Source organism: Xyrauchen texanus, chromosome 36 (assembly GCF_025860055.1).
Source record: "Xyrauchen texanus isolate HMW12.3.18 chromosome 36, RBS_HiC_50CHRs, whole genome shotgun sequence".
Taxonomy (NCBI): domain Eukaryota; kingdom Metazoa; phylum Chordata; class Actinopteri; order Cypriniformes; family Catostomidae; genus Xyrauchen; species Xyrauchen texanus.
Genome location: NC_068311.1, coordinates 26,702,598 through 26,724,141, shown reverse-complemented (window position 1 = coordinate 26,724,141; position 21,544 = coordinate 26,702,598). Strand labels below are relative to the sequence as shown.

The 21,544-nt window shown below is 40.4% G+C and overlaps 1 protein-coding gene across 1 annotated transcript in view; it reads right to left on the bottom strand.

Annotated features, from left to right (window-relative positions):
- Window positions 1–15,491: 15,491 nt before the first annotated feature.
- LOC127629688 (prolactin-releasing peptide receptor-like) overlaps window positions 15,492–21,544 on the bottom strand; it is a 40,775-nt gene continuing 34,722 nt past the window's right edge. The window contains exons 2-3 of the mRNA XM_052106894.1: window positions 18,151–18,321; window positions 15,492–17,021 (exon numbers count right to left, since the gene is read on the bottom strand). Of these exons, the coding sequence (XP_051962854.1) occupies window positions 15,882–17,015 (1,134 nt within the window). The 5' untranslated portion in view covers window positions 17,016–17,021; window positions 18,151–18,321 and the 3' untranslated portion in view covers window positions 15,492–15,881. The remainder of the gene's footprint in view (window positions 17,022–18,150; window positions 18,322–21,544) is intronic.

Sequence of the window (21,544 nt, the reverse complement as noted above, 5' to 3'; positions counted from 1 at the left end):
AATGAGTTACAAACATTAGTCAATTAAAATGTGTACTTTCATGTAAAGTGAACACATATGAACCATAAATTAATGAGTTACAAACATTAGTCAATTAAAGTGTGTACTTTCATGTAAAGTGAACGCATATGAACCATTAATGTGTAATTTATTAATGAGTTGCAAACGTTACTAAACGAAAATGTGTACTTTCATGTAAAGTGAACACAAATTAACCATTTATTAATGAGCTACAAATGTTAGTAAATGAAAATGTGTACTTTCATGTAAAGTGAACATATTTGAACCATTTATTAATGAGTTACAAACATTAGTCAATTAAAGTGTGTACTATTATGTAATGTGAACGCATATAAACCATTAATGTGTAATTTATTAATGAGTTACAAACATTAGAAAATTAAAATGTGTACTTTAATGTAAAGTGAACACATATGAACCATTTATTAATGAGTTACAAACGTTAGCAAATGAAAATGTGTACTTTTAATATTGGCCAACTGCCATTACTAAAAGTCTGTAATTCATCATACATTGAGAATGAAAATATTTTATTTGCAAGATTCATTTTAAGCAATACATGACAGTTGATGTAAAGGGTTTGGTAAAGGGTGATGGCGGTTTTACAAGGGGGATGTTTTTTTTTGTCATTTCTTTCAACAAGGGGGATGGCATCCCCTTGCTTCCCCCCTCAACTTGAGCCCTTGTTATAAAATAAGCATATTCCCCTTTAGAATATAAATTGCTCTATAAATGAGGAACCAATGTGCAGCTTACGTTGATTCTCGTGCACAGAATCCTTTTAATACTTGTGATTTTCTGCAATCTGTTAAGTATTTTTCTACTATTTGGTCATATTTGACCTGGTGACACTTATTTCTGGCAGGTTATAGAAAAATGGACAACACATAATTTGAGTCATAGACACACTCTGCCTCAAAGTCTCACAGCAGGATCTCTTGGTATGAGGGAGCACACTGTTCTCTCATAAAACAAATCAGTGCTTTATACTGGCAAGTTCCTTGGATACACCATGGAAAAGATGAAAACATTCAAAGCACTAATAAATAAATGTTTGTATGCACACCATTTTCTGATTAAGGCGCATATTTTAAACCAAATTGAGGTGCAGTATTACATGATTGGCTGCAGTTTCCCAGTGAAATGTCCAGCAGGGGGTGCCAAAAGCAAGTGAAATTGTGTCATAATCAGATGAGGTTTTTAAGGTGAATTTTAGTTGGAGGTTTTTATTAGTAAAACAAACTTCCCTAACCTAAAACTTTAGCCTAAACCTAACCAACAATGTCCTAAAAGCAAATGTGACATGTAAAGCAATTTTCTTTTTAATTAACCACATAATTTCGTGTTGCTTCTATGACACTTTCTTCTCACATGCTTGACTGAGCTAAAGCTTGGTCTTCCGAGTCACCCCACTCTGTCAGATGAGAAACCACAGAAGTTAATCACACTGGAATAAGTGTGTAAATGTAGGTGGGTCTGTAATACAAGCCAAAATATGTATCGTTGTTCAAATTAAAAAAAATGTCGATATCATAACAGCAGGGTGTGAGTGAAAGAGCGAAAAATACGTGTTTAAAATGTCTTAATCAGACGTTGTACTCATGATCTGTGTAAAAGTGAAAAAAAAAAACACATTTGTTTTAGCGCCTCTAGTTTTAATTTCACCAGGAATCTGCGGCAAAATGTAGAACTAGGGACGTAAAAGTGAGTTTGCAAAAATTTGGTTATAGTAAAGTTCATTCTATGAGAGTAGGTTTCAGCAATGTTTTGTTGGATTAATAACACAATATTCTTGTGCATGTAAGCATAGTTAATGATCCTAGGTGATGTTTGAAGATTTATATTGAAATTACTGTATAATAATCAAAACAAACTTCCCCTGATAGATCCTTGACCTCAGTTGACCTAAGAATTTGAATTTGAACAGAACGAGATACCAAAAGGAAAAGAGTCAAATTTATTGGAGATTTATGATGAAGTCCTCTATTCATCTCTCCTCATCAACGATGTATTGATTAAGGCATTTTCTTATTCTTAATTATATTTTTTGAATGCAGAGTACACAAAGAACTAAGAGCACCTGATTGTTTGGCCAGACAACAAAGCTACATAATCATCTCAGATAATTACTGATAATAATGCAATTCCATAGCACACACCAGGGAAATTAAAGTGGCTCACATTTATACAGCTGTTTAAAGCTAAAGTTTTATATAATGCAGAACGATTATCAATAGGTAAAAGTGAATATCATTCAAGTGGGTGCAGTGTTTCAAGTGTCGTGTTGTTTATTTCAGTGTCTTATACATTTTGTCACTTGTCTCAATAATTTTTTTCGGGGGGAAAAAATGAAGGAGACAAGTGACAAAATGTATCAGACACTGAAATAAACAACACGACACTTGAAACACTGCACTCACTTGAATGATATTCACTTTTACCAATTGATAATCGTTCTACAAATGAAATTTATGCAAATCCATGCATCTTTTACCTTGGGAAATGAGGAACAAACACTTGAAGTTTTTGTAAAATAAGTGCATCCGTGTAAAAAACAGCTGACTTCCCTGATTGCTGTTTGCTGTGGGGCCAAGAGGACTTACAGCATTCAGCTGCAAGAGGAAATGGAGAGAGCAATGAAAACCTAATTTTACCCGTGCATGATTGTGGGTGGTAATGAAAAATTGGTATTGAAATTAAAGGAATAGTTCACCCCAAAATGAAAATTGTGTGATTATTTACTCATTCTCATGTTGTTTCATACTTATGTTTTGTCATGTTTGTCCATGGAACACAAAATAAGAATTTTTGCAGAATCTTGATGCAGCTGTAACATCTGAGCGATCTCCCGTACACCAGAGGGAGCCCTCACCTGAATACTCAACTCTGTCACTTCCTGTTTCCTGCCACATCAGTGCCTGCCTTGTCACTTCCTGTCTGTTGTTTACAAACACGCCGGCGGAGCTCTTTGTCTGGGCTGCCCAGACGCAGAAGCGTAGAAGGAAAAGAGGAAAACGAGCCGGCATTCTCATCAGAGTAAGACGTCGTGCAAATCGACCCCCGCTACCCAGTAAACTACTGGCAAATGTTCAGTCTCTAGACAACAAGCTCTGCGAGCTGAGAGCGCGGATCTCTTTCCAACGAGAGACGAGAGATTTCTGTGTTATCTGCCTTACAGAAACCTGGCTGGCTGTGGAGATTCCAGACTCGGCCCTCGAAATCATGGGCTTCTCCGTGCACCGAGCGGACAGAGCGAAAGACCTCTCCGGTAAAAGCAGAGGTAGTGGTGTATGTTTTATGATCAACAAATCATGGTGTGATCAGAGGAACGTACATTTCATCAAGTCTTTCTGCTCTCCTGATCTGGAATATCTCATGCTTCTATGTCGACCATTCTGGCTACCGAGGGAATTCACAGCGGTCATCATCACTGCTGTGTACATCCCCCCACAAGCCGACACAGGCCGGGCACTCAGGGAACTGTATGGGAGTATAAGTGAGCAGGAAACCGCGCACCCTGAGGCTGCGTTCATTGTTACCGGGGACTTTAACAAAGCCAACTTCAAAACAATCGCTCCAAAATACCACCAACACATAAAGTTCAACACACGAGGGGACCGGGTTTTAGATCATTGTTACTCTCCTTTCCGGGATGGCTACAAATCCCTCCCCCGCCCCCCATTTGGCAAATCGGACCACTCTTCCGTTCTGCTTTTGCCCGCTTACAAGCAGAAGCTGAAACGGGAAGCACCCACCCTCAGAACGATCCAGTGCTGGTCGGACCAATCAGACTCTGCGCTACAAGACTGTTTTGATCACGCGGACTGGGAGATGTTCCGGTCCGCCTCTGATGACGACATCAAGGTTTACGCTGACAGCGTAACCTGTTTCATCAGGAAGTGCGTAGAGGATGTTGTTCCGACCAAAACAATACGGATATACCCCAACCAGAAACCATGGGTTAACGGCGAGGTTCGCACGGCACTCAATGCGCGGCCCTCCGCTTTTAATTCTTCTAACACGGAGGAGCGTAAACAAGCCAGTTATGCCCTCCGTAACACTATCAGTGAAGCCAAACGCCAGTACAGGCACAAACTTGAAGGTCAGTTCAACACCACTGACTCCAGAAGTATGTGGCAGGGAATTAATACCATCACGGACTACAAACGGAATAAAGACTCCGCTGTGAACACCGCTGCATCTCTCCCGGACGAACTTAATACATTTTATGCTCGTTTTGAGGACAACACCACCGTCCTCGCGGAGAGAGCACTCGCGGCTGACGCTACAGAGGTTGATTCACTCTCCGTCTCTGTTGTGGATGTAACCTGATCCTTCCGACGGGTGAACATCCGTAAAGCTGCGGGTCCAGACGGCATTCCGGGCCGCGTCATCAAAGCGTGCGCGAATCAACTGGCTGGTGTTTTTACGGACATTTTCAATCTGTCCCTCTCCCTGTCTGTAGTCCCCACATGCTTCAAAACATCAACCATTGTGCCTGTACCGAAGCAAGCCACAATCACTTGCTTAAATGACTGGTGTCCTGTTGCCCTGACCCCCATCATCAGCAAATGCTGAAAAGGTTAATCAGAGATTACATCTGCTCTGTTCTGCCCCCCTCTTTGGACCCATTGCAGTTTGCCTACCGCAACAACCGCTCCACTGATGATGCCATTGCATCTACACTACACACTGCTCTCTCCCATCTGGAAAAAAGGAACACATATGTGAGAATGCTGTTTGTTGACTACAGCTCAGCATTCAACACCATAGTGCCCTCCAAGCTTGATATGAAACTCCGGGCTCTGGGCTTAAACAGCTCGCTGTGCAGCTGGATCCTGGATTTCCTGTCAGGCAGACGTCAGGTGGTTAGAATGGGCAGCAACATCTCCTCATCACTGACCCTCAACACTGGAGCCCTGCAGGGCTGTGTTCTCAGCCCCCTACTGTATTCACTGTACACACATGACTGTGGCAACACATAGCTCCAATGCCATCATTAAGTTTGCTGACGATACGACGGTGGTAGGTCTGATCACTGACAATGATGAAAGAGCCTACAGAGAGGAGGTGCACACTCTGACACGCTGGTGTCAGGAGCACAACCTCTCCCTCAACGTCAGTAAAACCAAGGAGCTTGTGGTGGATTTCAGGAGGAAAGACGGAGAACACAGCCCCATCACCATCAATGGAGCACCAGTAGAGAGAGTCAGCAGTTTCAAGTTCCTCGGTGTCCACATTACTGAGGAACTCACATGGTCCGTCCACACTGAGGCCGTTGTGAAGAAGGCTCACCAGCGCCTCTTCTTCCTGAGACGGCTGAGGAAGTTTGGAATGAACCAACACATCCTCACACGGTTCTACACCAGCACTGTAGAGAGCATCCTGACCGACTGCATCACTGCCTGGTACGGCAATAGCACCACCCACAACGGCAAAGCCCTGCAAAGGGTGGTGCGAACTGCCAGAAACATCATCGGAGGTGAGCTTCCCTCCCTCCAGGACATATACACTAGGCGGTGTGTGAAAAAAGCTTGGAGGATCATCAGAGACTCCAACCACCCGAGTCATGGGCTGTTCTCACTGCTACCATCAGGCAGGCGGTATCGCAGCATCAAGACCCGCACAAGCCGACTACATGACAGCTTCTTTCCCCAAGCAGTCAGACTGTTGAACACTTGATCTATCACAATCAATAATTAGCACTGCACTTTATTCATCTATAATCTCACACTGGACTGTCAACATATTCTCCTCAATATACTACTTCATATATATATATATATATATATATATATATATATATATATATATATATATTTCATATACTCCTTATTGTATTGTATATTGTGTATTGTATATTGTGTGTATTGTTTAGTGTACATTGTATATAATTATTGTGTTGTGTAAGTATGTGTACATTTGATTTGTAAATTGTTTTGTGTAAGTATGTTGTTTACTGTAATTGGTATATGTCTCGTCACTGTCATGACTGCTATGTTGCTCGGAACTGCACACAAGAATTTCACCTACTTTTGCACTTGTGTACATGGTAGTGTGACAATAAAGTGATTTGATTTGATTTGATTTGATTTGACTAGAAAGGAATCAGTAAGATTTGCTTTACCCGACAAATTTGATGGTTCAGCTGATAAATGTAACGGATTTCTACACCAGTGTCAGATAAAGCACTAGATTGGGCATCGGCCATTTGGGACACGGACAATCAGGTACAAGCTTCATTTGATTACTTCGCTAAACAAATCAAGGAAGTGTTTGAATATCCTGCAGGGGGACAGGATATCTCTGTACAACTTTTGCACCTATGCCAGGGGAAATAACCTGCCGCTGAATACGGTGTTCATTTCCGTACTCTAGCTGCTCAAAGCGGATGGAATGATATCACTTTGATGTCCGGCTTTCATAAGGGACTTAATCACGAGATACAAGCATTACTAGCATGCAGAGATGAGACCACTACACACTCTCAGTATATCAACACGGCTGTTAAAATGGACAATTTAATTCGTAATAATCGCTGACCAAAACACTCTAGCCATGTCACCAGCCATGTCTGTCAGTCATTCTATCCCTGTACCAGCGGAGCCTATGCAAGTTGGATATACAAGGTTGTCTGCAGAAGAACGCTACCGATGTAACAATGAAAGGCTGTGTTTTTACTGTGAACATTCAGGTCACCAATGTGTGGCATGTCCCAATAAAACCAAGTTCTCCAACAAAGAAAGAAATTACAACATTTCATCACAAACAAAGCTTTAAACTACCTCAGCCCATAGATTTTGATGTTGGCAAACACTATGTTACAGCATTAGTAGATTCCGGGGCAGATCATCACAAACTCATCACTGATCTAAACATACCTATCCTTCCATGCATGCCTACCATCAATATAACCACCGTCAACAACAAACCCATAGGAACAGGCATCACACAACAAACCGTACCATTGACTGTATGCATGGGTCTCTTTCATGTTAAAAATGTTTTATTATATGTGATATCCTCCCCTAAGGACCAGATCATCCTAGGACACCCATGGTTAGCAGCACAAAACCCCAATATCACTTGGGCACAAGGTGAGCTCATCAAGTGGTCAAATTATTATCAGCAGAACTGTTTCCTGTCTGAAATCAGATGGTTCATCAGGAACTACAGCATCACTGCAGCTCCGTTGAATTCTCTCCTGAAAGGTAAACCCAAGAAGTTTCAATGGACTACTCAATGCAAATAGCCTTTGAAAATCTCAAGACCACGTTCACCACAGCCCCTATTCTCAAACTTCCAGACCCTGATTTACAATTCATCATAGAATTTGATGCTTCAGACTGTGGAATTAGGACCTGTACTCTCAAAAAGGCATGGCATCCCAGGCAGAATACATACTTGTGCCTTCCTTTCTAGGAAACTGACCAGTGCAGAACGGAACTATGATGTGGACAACAAGGAGCTTCTGTCCATAAAGGCTGCGTTAGAGGTGTGGTGACACTAGCTAGAGGGGGCGGTCCATCCATTCAAGGTAATCACAGACCACAAGAATCTAGAATACATTAAGAGTGCTAAACGTCTGAATCCTAGACAGGCACAGTCATGTACCGACCTGGCAGTAAAAACAGTAACGCAGATGCATTATATAGAAGGTATGACCCCTCACGTGGCCCTTGTCAAACAGACTCCATTCTACCTCCAGCAGTCATTGTCACTCCCATTCGTTGATACATTATGGAAGAGATCCAACAGGAGCAACAAACAGACCCCATCCCTACAGCATGCCCTCCTACCAAACAATATGTACCACAAACTCTCAGACAGCACATCACCCAGTGGGTCCATATGTCTCTCAGCACCAGACACCAAGGTATCCAATGAACCATAAGGCTGGTACGTAACTCATTCTGGTGGCCAAGTTTCTTTTCAAGATTTCACTAACTTTGTCAAGTCTTGTTCCATCTGTGCACAATCAAAGACTCCTAGGGAACTCCTCGCTGGGCTACTTGAACCAATCCCCATTCCACAAAGAAAAAGTTGACCTCAAAGAGTAGAATACTACCGGCCTATTTGTTTTAACGATGAACGAAAATATAGCAAGTAATAGCGAAACATGTGTTTTGACATTTATGTTTCACGTTAACAGGCTGTGACAGGGCGGAGGGCGGGACCAGGTGTGTATAATCCCGATAATAAAATATCACATACCACACACAAGATAATCGGAAGCATAGATTCATTATAGAATAGACACGAAGTACAATGTGCACACAGCATCTGGCTATCTGACATCTTGCTATCTGGCTGAAAACACATTTGCTTTCCTGGATCAGATGACGTCATTGAAATGATGTAGCATCATTGAACCATTAACCAATTGGATTGGGTTCATATCGGTGCAAAAATCATCCATATTTGGGTAGACAGACATGTGATTGGTGACTACCAGGAGATGGCGCCAAGTACATGACACAGACTAACTGATGCAGACTCATTTGCCCCATTTCCACCTGGAATCACGATGCATCTCGGGTAATCCGATCACATGTGGTCAGGTGAGACACATCGCTGTTTACAATTGGTCACTTAAATGCAATTCCTGTGTCCACTTGTATTTGATTTGGAGGGGGAGGTGTCTGTTTCATAACGACATACATCAGTCACTATTCCAGTGTTTTACTGCATGATAATAAAGCGCAACAAAGTCAGAAAAAACATAAAAAGCGCAAAACAAATGGCTTGCTGTTACTCCCAGATGTGGTTGAAATTTAATCTAAGCACAAATGCAACATGTCAACATGGCAGAATTATCCATTATTTTAGTGTTTTACTTGTATTAAAGAAGCTTCTTTAATGATATTCGTGATTGTCATCTGTATTGATACCAGACACATAAAGATCCATGAAGCTCTCATGATTGTGTATGTTTCCACTTTTAAAAATGTTCTGATGGATGTTTTTTTCCATTTAAAGCCACATGTAACCGGAAAATTTTAAACTCTTGTTTTAGTGCAGTGGTTGATTGACAGGTGGCACTTCACTGCTAATGGGAGTCATACAGGACGGATTAACATTTAAACCTTAAATGCAATGTGGTCACTGTTTTTGGCCACATACTGTATGTATGTGGTTTTTACAGTTAAGACCCCGTTTAGACCTGTATTTAGGGCTTACCACATGCGATCGGATCACCTGAAACACATCGTAAAACTGGGTCAAGTTACAAGCCTTTAATTTTGGGTATGCCACTGAAACAGAAAATCTTTAAAAACACCATCAGAGCTTAAAGGGTGAATGTTAGGTGTAAATGGGGCCTATAAGACAAGGAACTGTAAATCCAGTCACAGCAGTTCTCGAGTTAACAGCTCAACAGAAGGTAATATTATCAGTACATTACAACTTAAATTTCGGTCTGTTCCTCATAAAATGCTAGCAACAGTCGACTGTCTTCCAGATATGTACAGTCATTTTTGTTTTGAGGAAGAAAGAAAAGTATACGGGTTTTGATGAACTATACTTTTAAGGATGTTCCCATCTCTTTGTGTTTTTAGGCCTTTGGGAAATACTCATCACTACCAATGAAATGCATATCTGTTTGATGTTGTTGTTATCACTGTTGTTATGGCAGCTGCCATTTAGGTTTTGTACTTTGTGCAGTTCCCCAGATGAATATAGTGGAAGGAAGAAGACTACAGGGGTGTGCTGCCAAATGGGTACAATCCAAATGAATATTACTTGAGTGGCAACTTAAAAATGGTTGCTATGGTTTCCCTAAATCACCATTTCACCCCTGCAAAACTCACTTACACTTCAGCTGTGCAAGACATTGTCACCACTGGGTCTGAGTGGATTTTTATTCTTCAAAAAAGAGTGTACCTACAAAAGGTGATGCTTTTGCCCTCAAATGATTTGCAATACATGAAACTGTTAAAGGCTTTCATTAAGAAAAGACATTCTGATCTGAACACTCTCAAGGCTCTTTTGATCTTTGAGTCTAATTTTTCTTTGTTTTCGTTTATCTTGAGGTCTTCCTGTATTCAACATTTGTTTTTCTATTGAGAGCCACTTTAAGGTCCCTCTTAGGCCAAGAGTAGGTCAGAGCACTTCACAAATCTAAAGTCTATTCCTTACTGATGGCGAGATACATTTTTAAAGAAAAAACATAAAATTTCACTCCTTGAGTCCTTTTATCACTCTAGCGGCTCTCTTATTTCCTCCAAACTGAAACTTAAACAGCCTGAGGCGTTTGACATTGGCACCAATAACAGCAAATGCACTTTACGAAACCTTCTGGTGCAGGCATGCAGAACGTATTTGTTTTCACCACATCCGACTACCCGCAACAGTGTCTTCAACTCTGCTGGTTCTCCTTGCACATATTGAATTGCAAAGCTGCTTTGAGCTTAATGACATCATTAGACCCATGCTCTCACATTGCTGATTTTCCTAATACATTCTGCACGAAACTAAAATAGTCTATTTTGCTGGATGAAAGGATGGCCAGCAAGTTGATGTTGCTTGTCAAAGCTCATGCTGTAATTGGAGGACAATGAGATGTCATGTGCGACAAAGTACCAAAGGAAAGATAAATCACAAATGAGAGCTCTTTAATGTCTCAGTTATTTCCTCTAGACAGCTGTGACATTAAATGAAGAACAAGTGGAGACTTTTCATTGAGCTTCCCCAGTAATCTCACATGTATATCTGGAGTTTCAGAAGAAGTCTTAAATTGTGCTCAGATTTGCCAAGCTTTCAAAGTCTGTTATATAAAGTCAGAGATTTCAATGTGAAATTGTTTCCAAAAAATTCCTCCAAGACCAATTTGTTTGTGTGCTGTCCACAATAAAGGAATAGTTCACCCAAAAAATGAAAATTCTCTCATCATTTACTCATCTTCATTCCATCCCAGATGTGTATGACTTTCTTTCTTCTGCAGGACACAAACAAAGATTTTTAGAATAATATCTCTGCTGTGTAGGTTCATGCAATGCATGTGGATGGTGACCAGAACTCCAAAAGCTTCAAAAAGTAGATGAAGTCAAAATACTTCATATAAAAGTAATCCATAAGACTCCAATGTTTTGATCAATGTCTTCGGAAGTAACTCCTTTTTCCCTATACATCTCTGTACGATCATGATTCAAGCTCAATTGCACTTCCTAATGCTTTATGCGTGCACTGAAATCATGATCGCTAAGGAGAGTGCTGTCAAGATGAGGTAAAAAATTTGTTACATTTTTGTCTGTTTCAGAACACATTAATCAAACCAATGGAGTCTTATGGATACATTTTTGCTGAATTTATCTCATTTTATGAGCATTTGGAGTTCTGGTCACCATTCACTTGCATTGTTTGTACCTACAGAGATGAGATATTCATCTAAAAATCTTGTTTGTGTTCAGCAGAAGAAAGAAAGTGGTACACATCTGGGATGGCATGAGGGTTAGTAAATGTTGAGAGAATTTTCATTTTTGTGTTAACTATCCCTTTAAATGTATATCTCTTTATTCTGACTGTATGTCAACAATGGTCTCATTTGTACTTATTTTTCTTTTTTAAAGGAATTTTGGGAGAAGCATCTGACAAGTGGATGTAATATGAAATATAAATCAGAGCTCCATTAATGGTGAACTCAGTAACTTTTGTCTTTGTGTCATGTTGGACCTAGCGGCTTGGATGCAGCATCATATAAAATATATAGCCTACAATAGTTTTCAGTATCAGATGTCATTGTGAAACATTTTTTTTATTTACAGTCAGCCATGATTAATTTATTCAATGAGTGAAAGTGTCAAAATAACTGGTGGTTACTGAGATTAAGAGAGTAATATTCCGCTGGTCATGTGATTCTCCAGACCCTATCCATGGAGAGTAAAACAGCTTTTACAAGGTTACTGATATGATGGGAGTCTTCAATTTAATGTGAGAGGATTTTTTTTTCTACATATATTGCAAAATTACATTTAATGTCTTTAGATGTTAAACTTTTTAATGAGGAAAGAATTACTGAGTGCACCTTTCCCAAAATTATCTGGATTGCCACATTAAGTTAGCTGTGTCTTATTTATGCTAACTCATTCAATGCACAACATGTGGTGACAAACTCTCGCTGCCCAGTTTAAACAAGATGCCAGGGTCTATTCATCATCTATTATGAAACACGTCGTTAGCATTGACGCTAATGTGCTATCTGTGTATCAAGCGCTGTGCAACATGTGTAGGACACTGTTTGAAATTAGGGGGTCCCACCAGGTTGACACATAAGAATACATAGGCTCTTATTATGGAGCCCTGAGGACCATTGACTAGAAACTGTATTCCCCTGTTTGCACAGTGCATCTTACCCCTGGTGACTGTGTACTTGGCTTGCAGTCCATGTTGGTGGATAGATTTGCCATTTGCATGCAGATCCATACAGATTGCGAGCCTATTTATCCTGATATAATTATACTAACTGCCTCAATCATGGCGCATTTATTCACAATATTGTTTGCCTGTGTTTACCTTAAAGGACTTGAATTGTATTATTTGCCTGGTAACTGTAACAATTCAGAATATTTTGAAATATCAGATCAAACATGCAATATAAGCTTTCTAATAAATTACAAGACTCAAACACTGGTGAAAGTGTTGCTTTTTACTCACACATTTACAAGGTAATACAATTGCAAAAGGTTGTTAATAGCGACAGCAGATGTTATCTACAGTATTTGATTGCATTCATACAGGTCACACTCCACATTTTTGTAGCATAGAATCAGCTACCCAGGAAACTACAAGATTGTTAATGTTTTTTGTGTGTTTAGGGGGCAGATGTGGCTGTAAGAAGGGATAATAATAATAATCATTTAAAGACATTTGATTATTGTAGCAGACTTAGTGACCATTCACAGTGGATGCATTCACTCATTTCATCTGCTCTATTTTTATAATCAGTGGTCACAGCCTTTCATACCATGAGTGCTGTGTTTCAAAGACACCATGCTATGTTTAACATAGTTCATACTAGGGATGCACAGATACAACATTTGTGTGATGAGGCGATATCGGAATATTTAAATCTACCGATACAAATAGTTTGGTGGTTCTGCGTTTTTTTATCCTAGCTAGTTTCAAATCACTGATAATGAATTGCACGACTTCGAAAGAAATGTAAATGATAACTTTATTGTTTATGTCTCTATATGTTTCCCATATTTCACAGTTACTTTTCTCAGTTATAAACAAAACACTGAGACAAAAGCACATTATTAACTTACATTAACATTCTGATTGATGAACCTTTCCCCTTTTTAGCTGAAGCAGCTTCCACTTTAGCTTAAACAAACTCGTACTATTTTCTTACTATTAAGTTTTCAAAATAGGTCCACCTCATGAAATTCTAACAGTGCAAAGCTTATTAAATGCAACTCTGCTTTAATTGTTGAAACCCAGTTCAAAGTAGTTCCACACAAGAGACATTTTCTTTCACACACAGAACGAGTTGTAGGCTAATTGTCCAATGACCTTTTCCACCCCTTTTTAATTGCATTAATTGTTCCTTTGTGATATTTTTGTGTTAATTAATTTCTAATTAACAGCCTCAAATGACATCACTAGTGTAACCATTGTTGTCTACGTCAAAGAAAAGAAACAGAATTATAGCTTTGTTTGTGTTAACACACACTGACATTCTACCAGAAATTTCCAAAAACCTTTTGGGTCATGTTTTGACGTGCAATATTTAGAGAAATGGTTCACTTGATGAGTGATCTGGTATAGAGTGAATGCATTGTAGCTCATCTAATTAAGTCAATCTCACACCTCCAGAGGACTGTTAAAATGAGACATCAATTCTCACAGCTCTCCACGGGAAATGACAAATACACATAATAGCAAAAAGAACTGGTACTCGCTCCTGTGACGCAGGAAATTATTGTCACTTCAGCTCTGACAACTTACAAAAGGCCGAGCTCACACTGTTGAACATTTTCTAGAACTATTCCTATCTTCTGAATAAGTGCTGGGCTGCTTCCAGCAGAGGCTATCTCGTCTGTGTCTCAAAGCAGAGTGTGCAGTCCATTACAGAGGCGAAAGGCTGTCATTTGATTGAATTCTGATTGCCGGAACCCTCTTGAGAGTGTCTGGACTTGAGAGTGAGAGGTTCTGAGAGCAAGGTTTAGAGCAATGATCTATATTAGACGAGCAGTGATCCTAAGAGGGTTGTGAGGGCTTAGAGAAGTTCTGCATTATTTGTTTTTTGAATTAGCTGAGTGCCAATGTAACAGCATTTGCTGCTAATTGTAAGTGCAAATACGATTGGTTCAGAGGTGATGGGAATGAGGTACATCATCCAAAATACCTAAAACTTCCTCTACTATCAGCTGAGAGAGAAGGAGAGAGAGAGAGATGAGTAGAGGAGAATAAAGTAAAAAAAGAGCTGTCAAAATCTAGATATTCCCCTTGGCTGAAGTGGGTTCAAAGACAGGGTATTTATCCCCCAACGGAATTACTCCTCTATTAAAAGCTGCATCGTAAATCTGTGTTTAGTATCTGGAGGTTTCATTTAGGGATGGATCGATACCAATTTTTTTCTCCCGACACGATACCGAAAATCTCAGTATCTGCTTATCTCAATCTGATACCAGTGTTGTTTTTTCCTTAATCAGTTTAGGCTTTCTATACCTCATGTATTGAAATGATTTGGGGTACTAACTATGCATTATACCAATATAAAATAGAGAAGAAAAAAAAACAATTACATAAAAACTAATAAATATTCCTACAAAAATGTGTAGCCTATTAATATAACTTTATTGTTAATTAGTTTATTGGATAGTGCTGCAACAAAAATAGTAATTCCAGTGAAAGTCTTCTGTAGAAAAGAAGCCAGTAATAATTAATACTACTACTAATAATGATTTCTATTATTATTGTTATTAGATATTTACTATATAATAGTAATTAATTTCCATTGTAGCTTCTTAACTTTAAAACCCCCAGACTTTTATTTTGGTGGAACGCTCCAGGAAGAAGTTGACCTTAGTGTGTCTGTGTGTAGGATAGTTCATTGTAGTTTAATATGCTTCTTATTCAAATTCTGGTTCCGATTGTGACAACAGGGCAGCGCTTATTAAAGGAATATTCTGGGATCAATACAAGTTAAGCTCAATCGACAGGATTTGTGGCATAATAAAGATTACCACAAAAATGTATTTTGACTTTCCACTTCTATATAAAAAAAGCAAAAATCTGGGTTACAGTGAAGCACTTACAATGGAAGTGAAAGAGGCGTAAAGTTGTATCCAGTTTTACAACTTCATTGCCATGACGATGTTATGTCAGTAAACCATAAAACCCTAAAATGACTGTAGAAATTAAGATATAAACAACTTAATAGCTCAAATAATACATGAGTTTCAACAGAAGAATTAATGTAAGTGCTTTTGTAAAATGATAAGTTTCACATTTCTGTCTTTAAACACTCCAAAAATTGGTCCCGTTCACTTCCATTGTTAGTGCCTCACAGTTCGATTTTTAAGAAAAGGACAAACAAGTCAAAATTATTATTTTTGGGGGAATCAACATTACGCCACAAATGCTGGTCCAGGTTTCGGATCGATGCATCCCTAGATTCTTTCAAGGTTAAGGAGATCTATGAGGAGATCTTTAGCCTGGAATGCTAAGGTCTACAGTGACATCAAAACAAAGCTTAGAGACTGAGAGCATACTCTTTAGTCCTCATGAAAGAAAACCCCATAGAAAAACCAACAAAAAAAAAGATGAGAACAATGAATATTAGCTGGAATACCATTTCAGTGCTGAGGTACCATCTTAGTCTATGAGTTCTCTTTCTGATTAGTCTCCACTGATCTTCAGAGGCAGCTGTCAGGAATGGGGCTCTCGGGTGATTGGCTGTCCTTCACGGCCACATCAGAGATGATTGTTAGGCAGGTGGTGGGGTTACGGGAGGAGAAGCGATAAATTAACTCCTGCCCACTTCGCCTACATGGGCACAGGTAACCCCGCAGGTGCAAGCGGACCTTGCTGTGCAGCGAGGCATAGATGAAGGGGTTGTAGCAGGCTGAGCTCATTGCAATCAGATGGCAGCTGACCTGCAGCACGTTCACATAGTGCTTATCCAGGATCAAGAAGTCAGAGTCTAGATCCAGAAGCAGGTTGAGGACCTGCAGTGGGAGCCAGCAGAGGGCAAAGGCGAGGACAGAAGCAACCAGCAAGGAGAACGTCTTGCGCCGTTGCTTGCTCCATCGCTGGTGGCTTTGTGAGGGCTCTCCAGGCAGGGTGTGTTTGCGGAGGTGTACGCTGATGGCGCAGTAGGAGATGCTAACAGACAACAGAGGGATCATGTAGGACGCCAACAAGAAGAAGCAGGAGTACAGCAGGCGCTGTCGTTCGGCACCCAGCCAGAACTCCTCGCATACTACCAGCTCCATGCCACTGGGACGCAGGTCCACATAGCGAGTGTGGAGGGAGGGCGGAGCAGCAAGGGCCAGTGAAACCGCCCACACACCCAACGCAATTCCGCCACAGCCCCACACAGAGATACGTCTTCGTACTGGGTATGCTACCACGACATAACGGTCCATGGCAATTGCGGTGAGGGATAGCACAGAGGCAAAGACCGTGGCGCCCTGCAACAGGGGAATGAGGTGGCACAAAGGACGGCCGAATGCCCAACCACTTGCGTCGAAGGCATACGATGCGGTCAATGGCACACAGCTCATGCACATGAGCAAATCCCAGGCTGCCAGGTTACCAATGAAGAAGTTGGTGGCATTGTGGAGCTTCTTGTCTGCAAGTATGCAGGCTAGGAGGAAACTGTTCCCGACACCGGCCACAACAACCACTAAGGCGTAGAGGGGAATAAAGAGGGGTTTGAATCGCAAGAGCAGCTGGGTTCCAGAGAATTTATCCAGGGGATCTGTCCGATTTGTAGCTCCAAGGGTTCCGTTAAAGCCCGCCAAAACTTGTTCCAGAAGAGGATCCATTTCTACCTGTGAGAGAAACTTTCATGAACAACTGCACCAGCCGTCAAGCACACACAGGTACACATTTTCTCCGCTATTAGAGATAAACTCAGTGTGAGACTGGCACATGGAAACGCTGTTGCCATGCTCTTGATGGAGCCCTTTTAGAGAATCTTTCTCCTCCTGCCTTGATGAGAATAGAGCACCATCTAAATGCAAAACTAAAGACACCGCTTCTCCAATTAATTGTTGAAGCTAAGGCTATTTCTTTCCAAGATGCATCGTAAGGTGTAATTACAGTGTTATACTTGGTATTATCTAGATGAAATCCTGAGGTATTTAACCTTATCTAAAGCCACATTGTCTGGCAGAAGTAATTCACAAGAATGCAAAAGGGCCTTATGAAGAGAGAAAAATAATGAGCAGTTGATAACTCTATAATCACTTTTTGAATAAATATCTAACTGCATTAGACAGAATTTTAGGATGTGCGATTACATGAATATATGATTACAGCAGCAATTATGCCAAAGGAACAGCAGATGAGTGGAAAAAGCCACAAAATGAGACACCATAATAATAAATTAACATGCAAAGGAAGTGCATACATAATAAATGCCATGTTTAATTATGCTATTTTTTTGTGCCTAATTTATATTATTATGATGCACAATAGGATGGAACACAATGATGCTCATACAATCAATCATACCATATTTTCATCAGTTCTAGTTTTGAACACTGTTATCAGTTTTGTAAATGAAAAAAGGTATCTGATGGTGGCATCAGCTGCCAATAAATCTGTCAGACAGTGGGTGTACAGAAAGAGATAAGGCAGATGCAGTTAATTATTGATCACTGATAAAAACATTAAAGACATTTTTCTTTTATAATTTGTTAAGATTAAAGCTCTTTAATATAAATGTAAGTAATTAATCAAAATATTGTTTCCACTTATACAAAGCAATTTTTATTCATTATGTGAGGAAAACAATAATTAAATAGCAAATTGTTTGATACTGAAGCATTTTCAAATGTCAAAAAGTGTTTTAAAATTGATGCAATGTTCTATGCCATTTTAAAAAGGCATGTGGGGTGTGATTGGCATGTATGTGCCTAATTGTTAGAAAGAGCGAAAAAGAAACATAAAGTGTACCTGCTGCACAAAAGCTTGAAGTTCAGAAAGGTGCCAATTATTAATGTTCCGTCACAGTTGAGATATTGTTGATATCCCCACTTCCACAAAAATTTTCAATGGGAACCCATCCATTGTGATCCTCGGTGCCCAGGTTTCCATGCAGAAGTGTGTCTATGATGTTCTTTAGCACTGTCTCACAGGAGGAGAGTGGTTAGTGAGGTGGAGACCAACAACCCAATGATCTATGTTGGGTGGGTGGGGAGAGAGAAAGAGAGAGGGAGAGAGAGAAGGGGAGAGTGACTTTGTCTCGTGTCATAACTGCAGTGAGACTAAGACTAAAATGAGACACAATTTTTCGTTCACTCTCTCTTTCAAAAAGTGATGCACATTTCAGACATTTTCTCTTTTTTTGTAAACTCAGTCTTTAATCTCAGTTTGAGATCATGTTTCCCCAGGAGAAAGGTATTCTGTGAGCAGCTGATAATTCAGTATGCTGATGCACGTGGTCAGAAAACTAATGCACACAGAATAAAATCAAGATATATGATTTTATACAAGATATTTTTACAAGATATATGATATATATACATTTTTTAAGCAGGTGGTTGTTCAATCAAATGCAGAAGTAACATTGAAAAATGCCCTTCTATAATGTTCCTTCATTCTGATGTTGACATATAGCAGTAGGGTTATAGACTATTCCTTAGAATATATTTACTGAATTTATTGCTGCTGTCATTAGGAAAGATCACCACACTGCTTTAAATATTTTTTTCCCCCTTTGTATTTCCCAGACATCAACAATTATCTATTTTTCATTCACTATTATGGATGTTGTATAATGTTGCATTCCATTTGTCTCAGAAGTCGGCGCTCAGGACTCGGATCGACGTCATATCAATTTTAAAAAACGGAAGTCGGTAAAACGATGGATGCCTCCAGGAAAGTAATCGTTGCACTAGCTCTTTCATAGTACAGAGAGCTACAAAATAAGTATGCCCTCCACCTAAGAGACCTTGAGGAAGATGACAGAAAGCGGAGAAGGTATGTTAATGTTTCCACATATTTGAATGCAACCACATTTGCAAGTTCTAACAGCTGTTCTAATCTTTTAAATAACGTTTTTAATTTTACATTTAATTTGACATGTTTTACATTACAATTTCCTGCTCACATTTCTGCTCGGTTTATAACGTTAGGCAGTGTTGTTGTAGCAACATCGACCATTTTTCTTGTAGCAGTAGCGACCATTGTTGTTGTTAGCAGCAGCGACCGAGCCAATTTTAGATATACCAGTTTATAAACAACACATTACACGGTAATTCAAGCATAACAGGATCGTAGCAACATTCCTGTAGGCAACCGTAATACAGTATTGTGTATACGACTTACTTTATTGGACACAAAAAAGACAAAATTGATAAAAAAAATGTTTTATACCCACAGCATCTTCACAGCCATCTTGCTTTCTGAACTCGGGGACCTCTGAGTTTGTCCGAGTTTCCGAGTAGGAATTCCGACATCGGGGTCGTTCCATTTGTCAGTTCTGGTCTCGGAACTCATAAAATAAGTTGGAGCTCTGACTTCCGAGACAAATGGAATGGACATAAACTGTACAATGATTCCTCATTTACAAAAAAAAGAAACATCAACTAAGATCTCCCCAACCATAAATGTTTAGTGATTAGTTATTTAAAATTTCTATTTGATTAAAGAAATGTTCTGTATTCATTCACTATGTGTGTTTTTGGGAACTGAATCCAAGAGATTTACATTGCTAGTGCCATGCAGAAACAGTGTATGACTAGAATGTCACCAAAATCAGCCTGCTAATGTTTTGTAAGATTAAACGTGTATATTTTAGCATTTTGCAATAATCCTTGCACATGCTCATTAGATTCAACATGCCCACTGTTGTACGGATATGAACTGAATATAGCCTTTTCAGTTAAGTGGCAAAAATACATATTTTGGGACAGCTATTGTTCATATTCTGCCAACATTTATATTAATATATTTAAAGTGTAATAATTGAGAAAAGGTATTTATTTTTAAGTATGTGCTTGCTTAGCCAACCAATAAATGATCTTGTGCGCCCAGAGAAAAGAGAAACACATGTTGGACACAAAATCCCTTCTCTAGGCATCACACTTTCTAACAGTTAATCATCACAAGCCTTGTTATTTGCACCACAGTGAACAGGCAATCATTTGAATCAATGATCACATGTGTCATCTAGTTCTGAGTGATAGCAGATTTCAACCTAGGGTGGGGGGGTGGCGGCATCTACCCCTCATATGTAAATGTGAAATGATGTAACTGAGAGCAATATTTATTTAAATGCCCTCATTCAGGTTTTGTGGGTAGTTCAGTTTTGTGGCAGGAGGGACACAATGTCTTGTTCCCTCCATCAGGGAACGGAGGTTACAAAAGGAACCAGGACATTCCCTATCTGTCACTTTCGCGGTGCAAGATGGGTAAGCTGTTGCAGCACATCCGGCCATCACGTAACCTCCCCCAATGCACCTATGAGCGTCGTATGGACCCCCACACCTCGAGGAGATGTTGACTGCCCAAAGAAACGGGGACAGGCTGCCCCAGCCATGGCCTCTTCTCTTTTTCTCCCCAAAAAAGAATGGAAATCATTTCAGCTTGGGGGCCATAAGTGTCCATGTCGGGGAGGTGTCCCTTCCCAAGAGGAGGTAATTGTGTGGAAATACATCACATGGTCTTACCAAGCTTTGTCAGCAGTGTAACACGTGGAGAAGTCCCCGAGGTAGGTCCTACCCAGAGGGGAGGTGCTCTACAAACACGACGACCGGTGGCTCGGAACTCTGCCCAAGGAAGACGAGGGTTTACCAATGGGGAAACCGTCTTGCGGAATATACATCCAGAGGAGGAGATGGCGGGTGAGTTGCTACATGCGACATGAGCGCATACCACCTTGGCGGTTGATTTGTGCTACTGTCTCCGTGTTGTCCGTATGGACACACAAGTGCTTGCCCTGGATCAATGACCGGAACCTCTGCAAAGTGAGCAGCACTGCCAGCAACTCGAGGCAGTTGATATGCCAATGCAGTCTTGCAGCAGAGCCATGGCGTGCAGGGTGGTGGTGGCCTGTCCAGCGGAACCGTAGGCCTTGGTTGCCAGTGACAACGTGAGCCTACAGGCCCTGTAAAAGTGCACTGCAACCTCCTTATCCAGCTGGGGAATCGTCGAGTACCCCCTGGCAGCCCCACCATCGAGAGTAGTGAGAGTGGAGGCGCTCATAGATCAGGCCCAGACAGTAAAAGGTGCCTGCCACAACCTTGTGAGCTCCTCATGCACCTCTGGGAAGAAAGGGACCGGGCGGGATGCGGCCATGAGCGGTGCTCCGGGCCCAGGTACCAATCATCAAGCTGCGAGGGTTCAG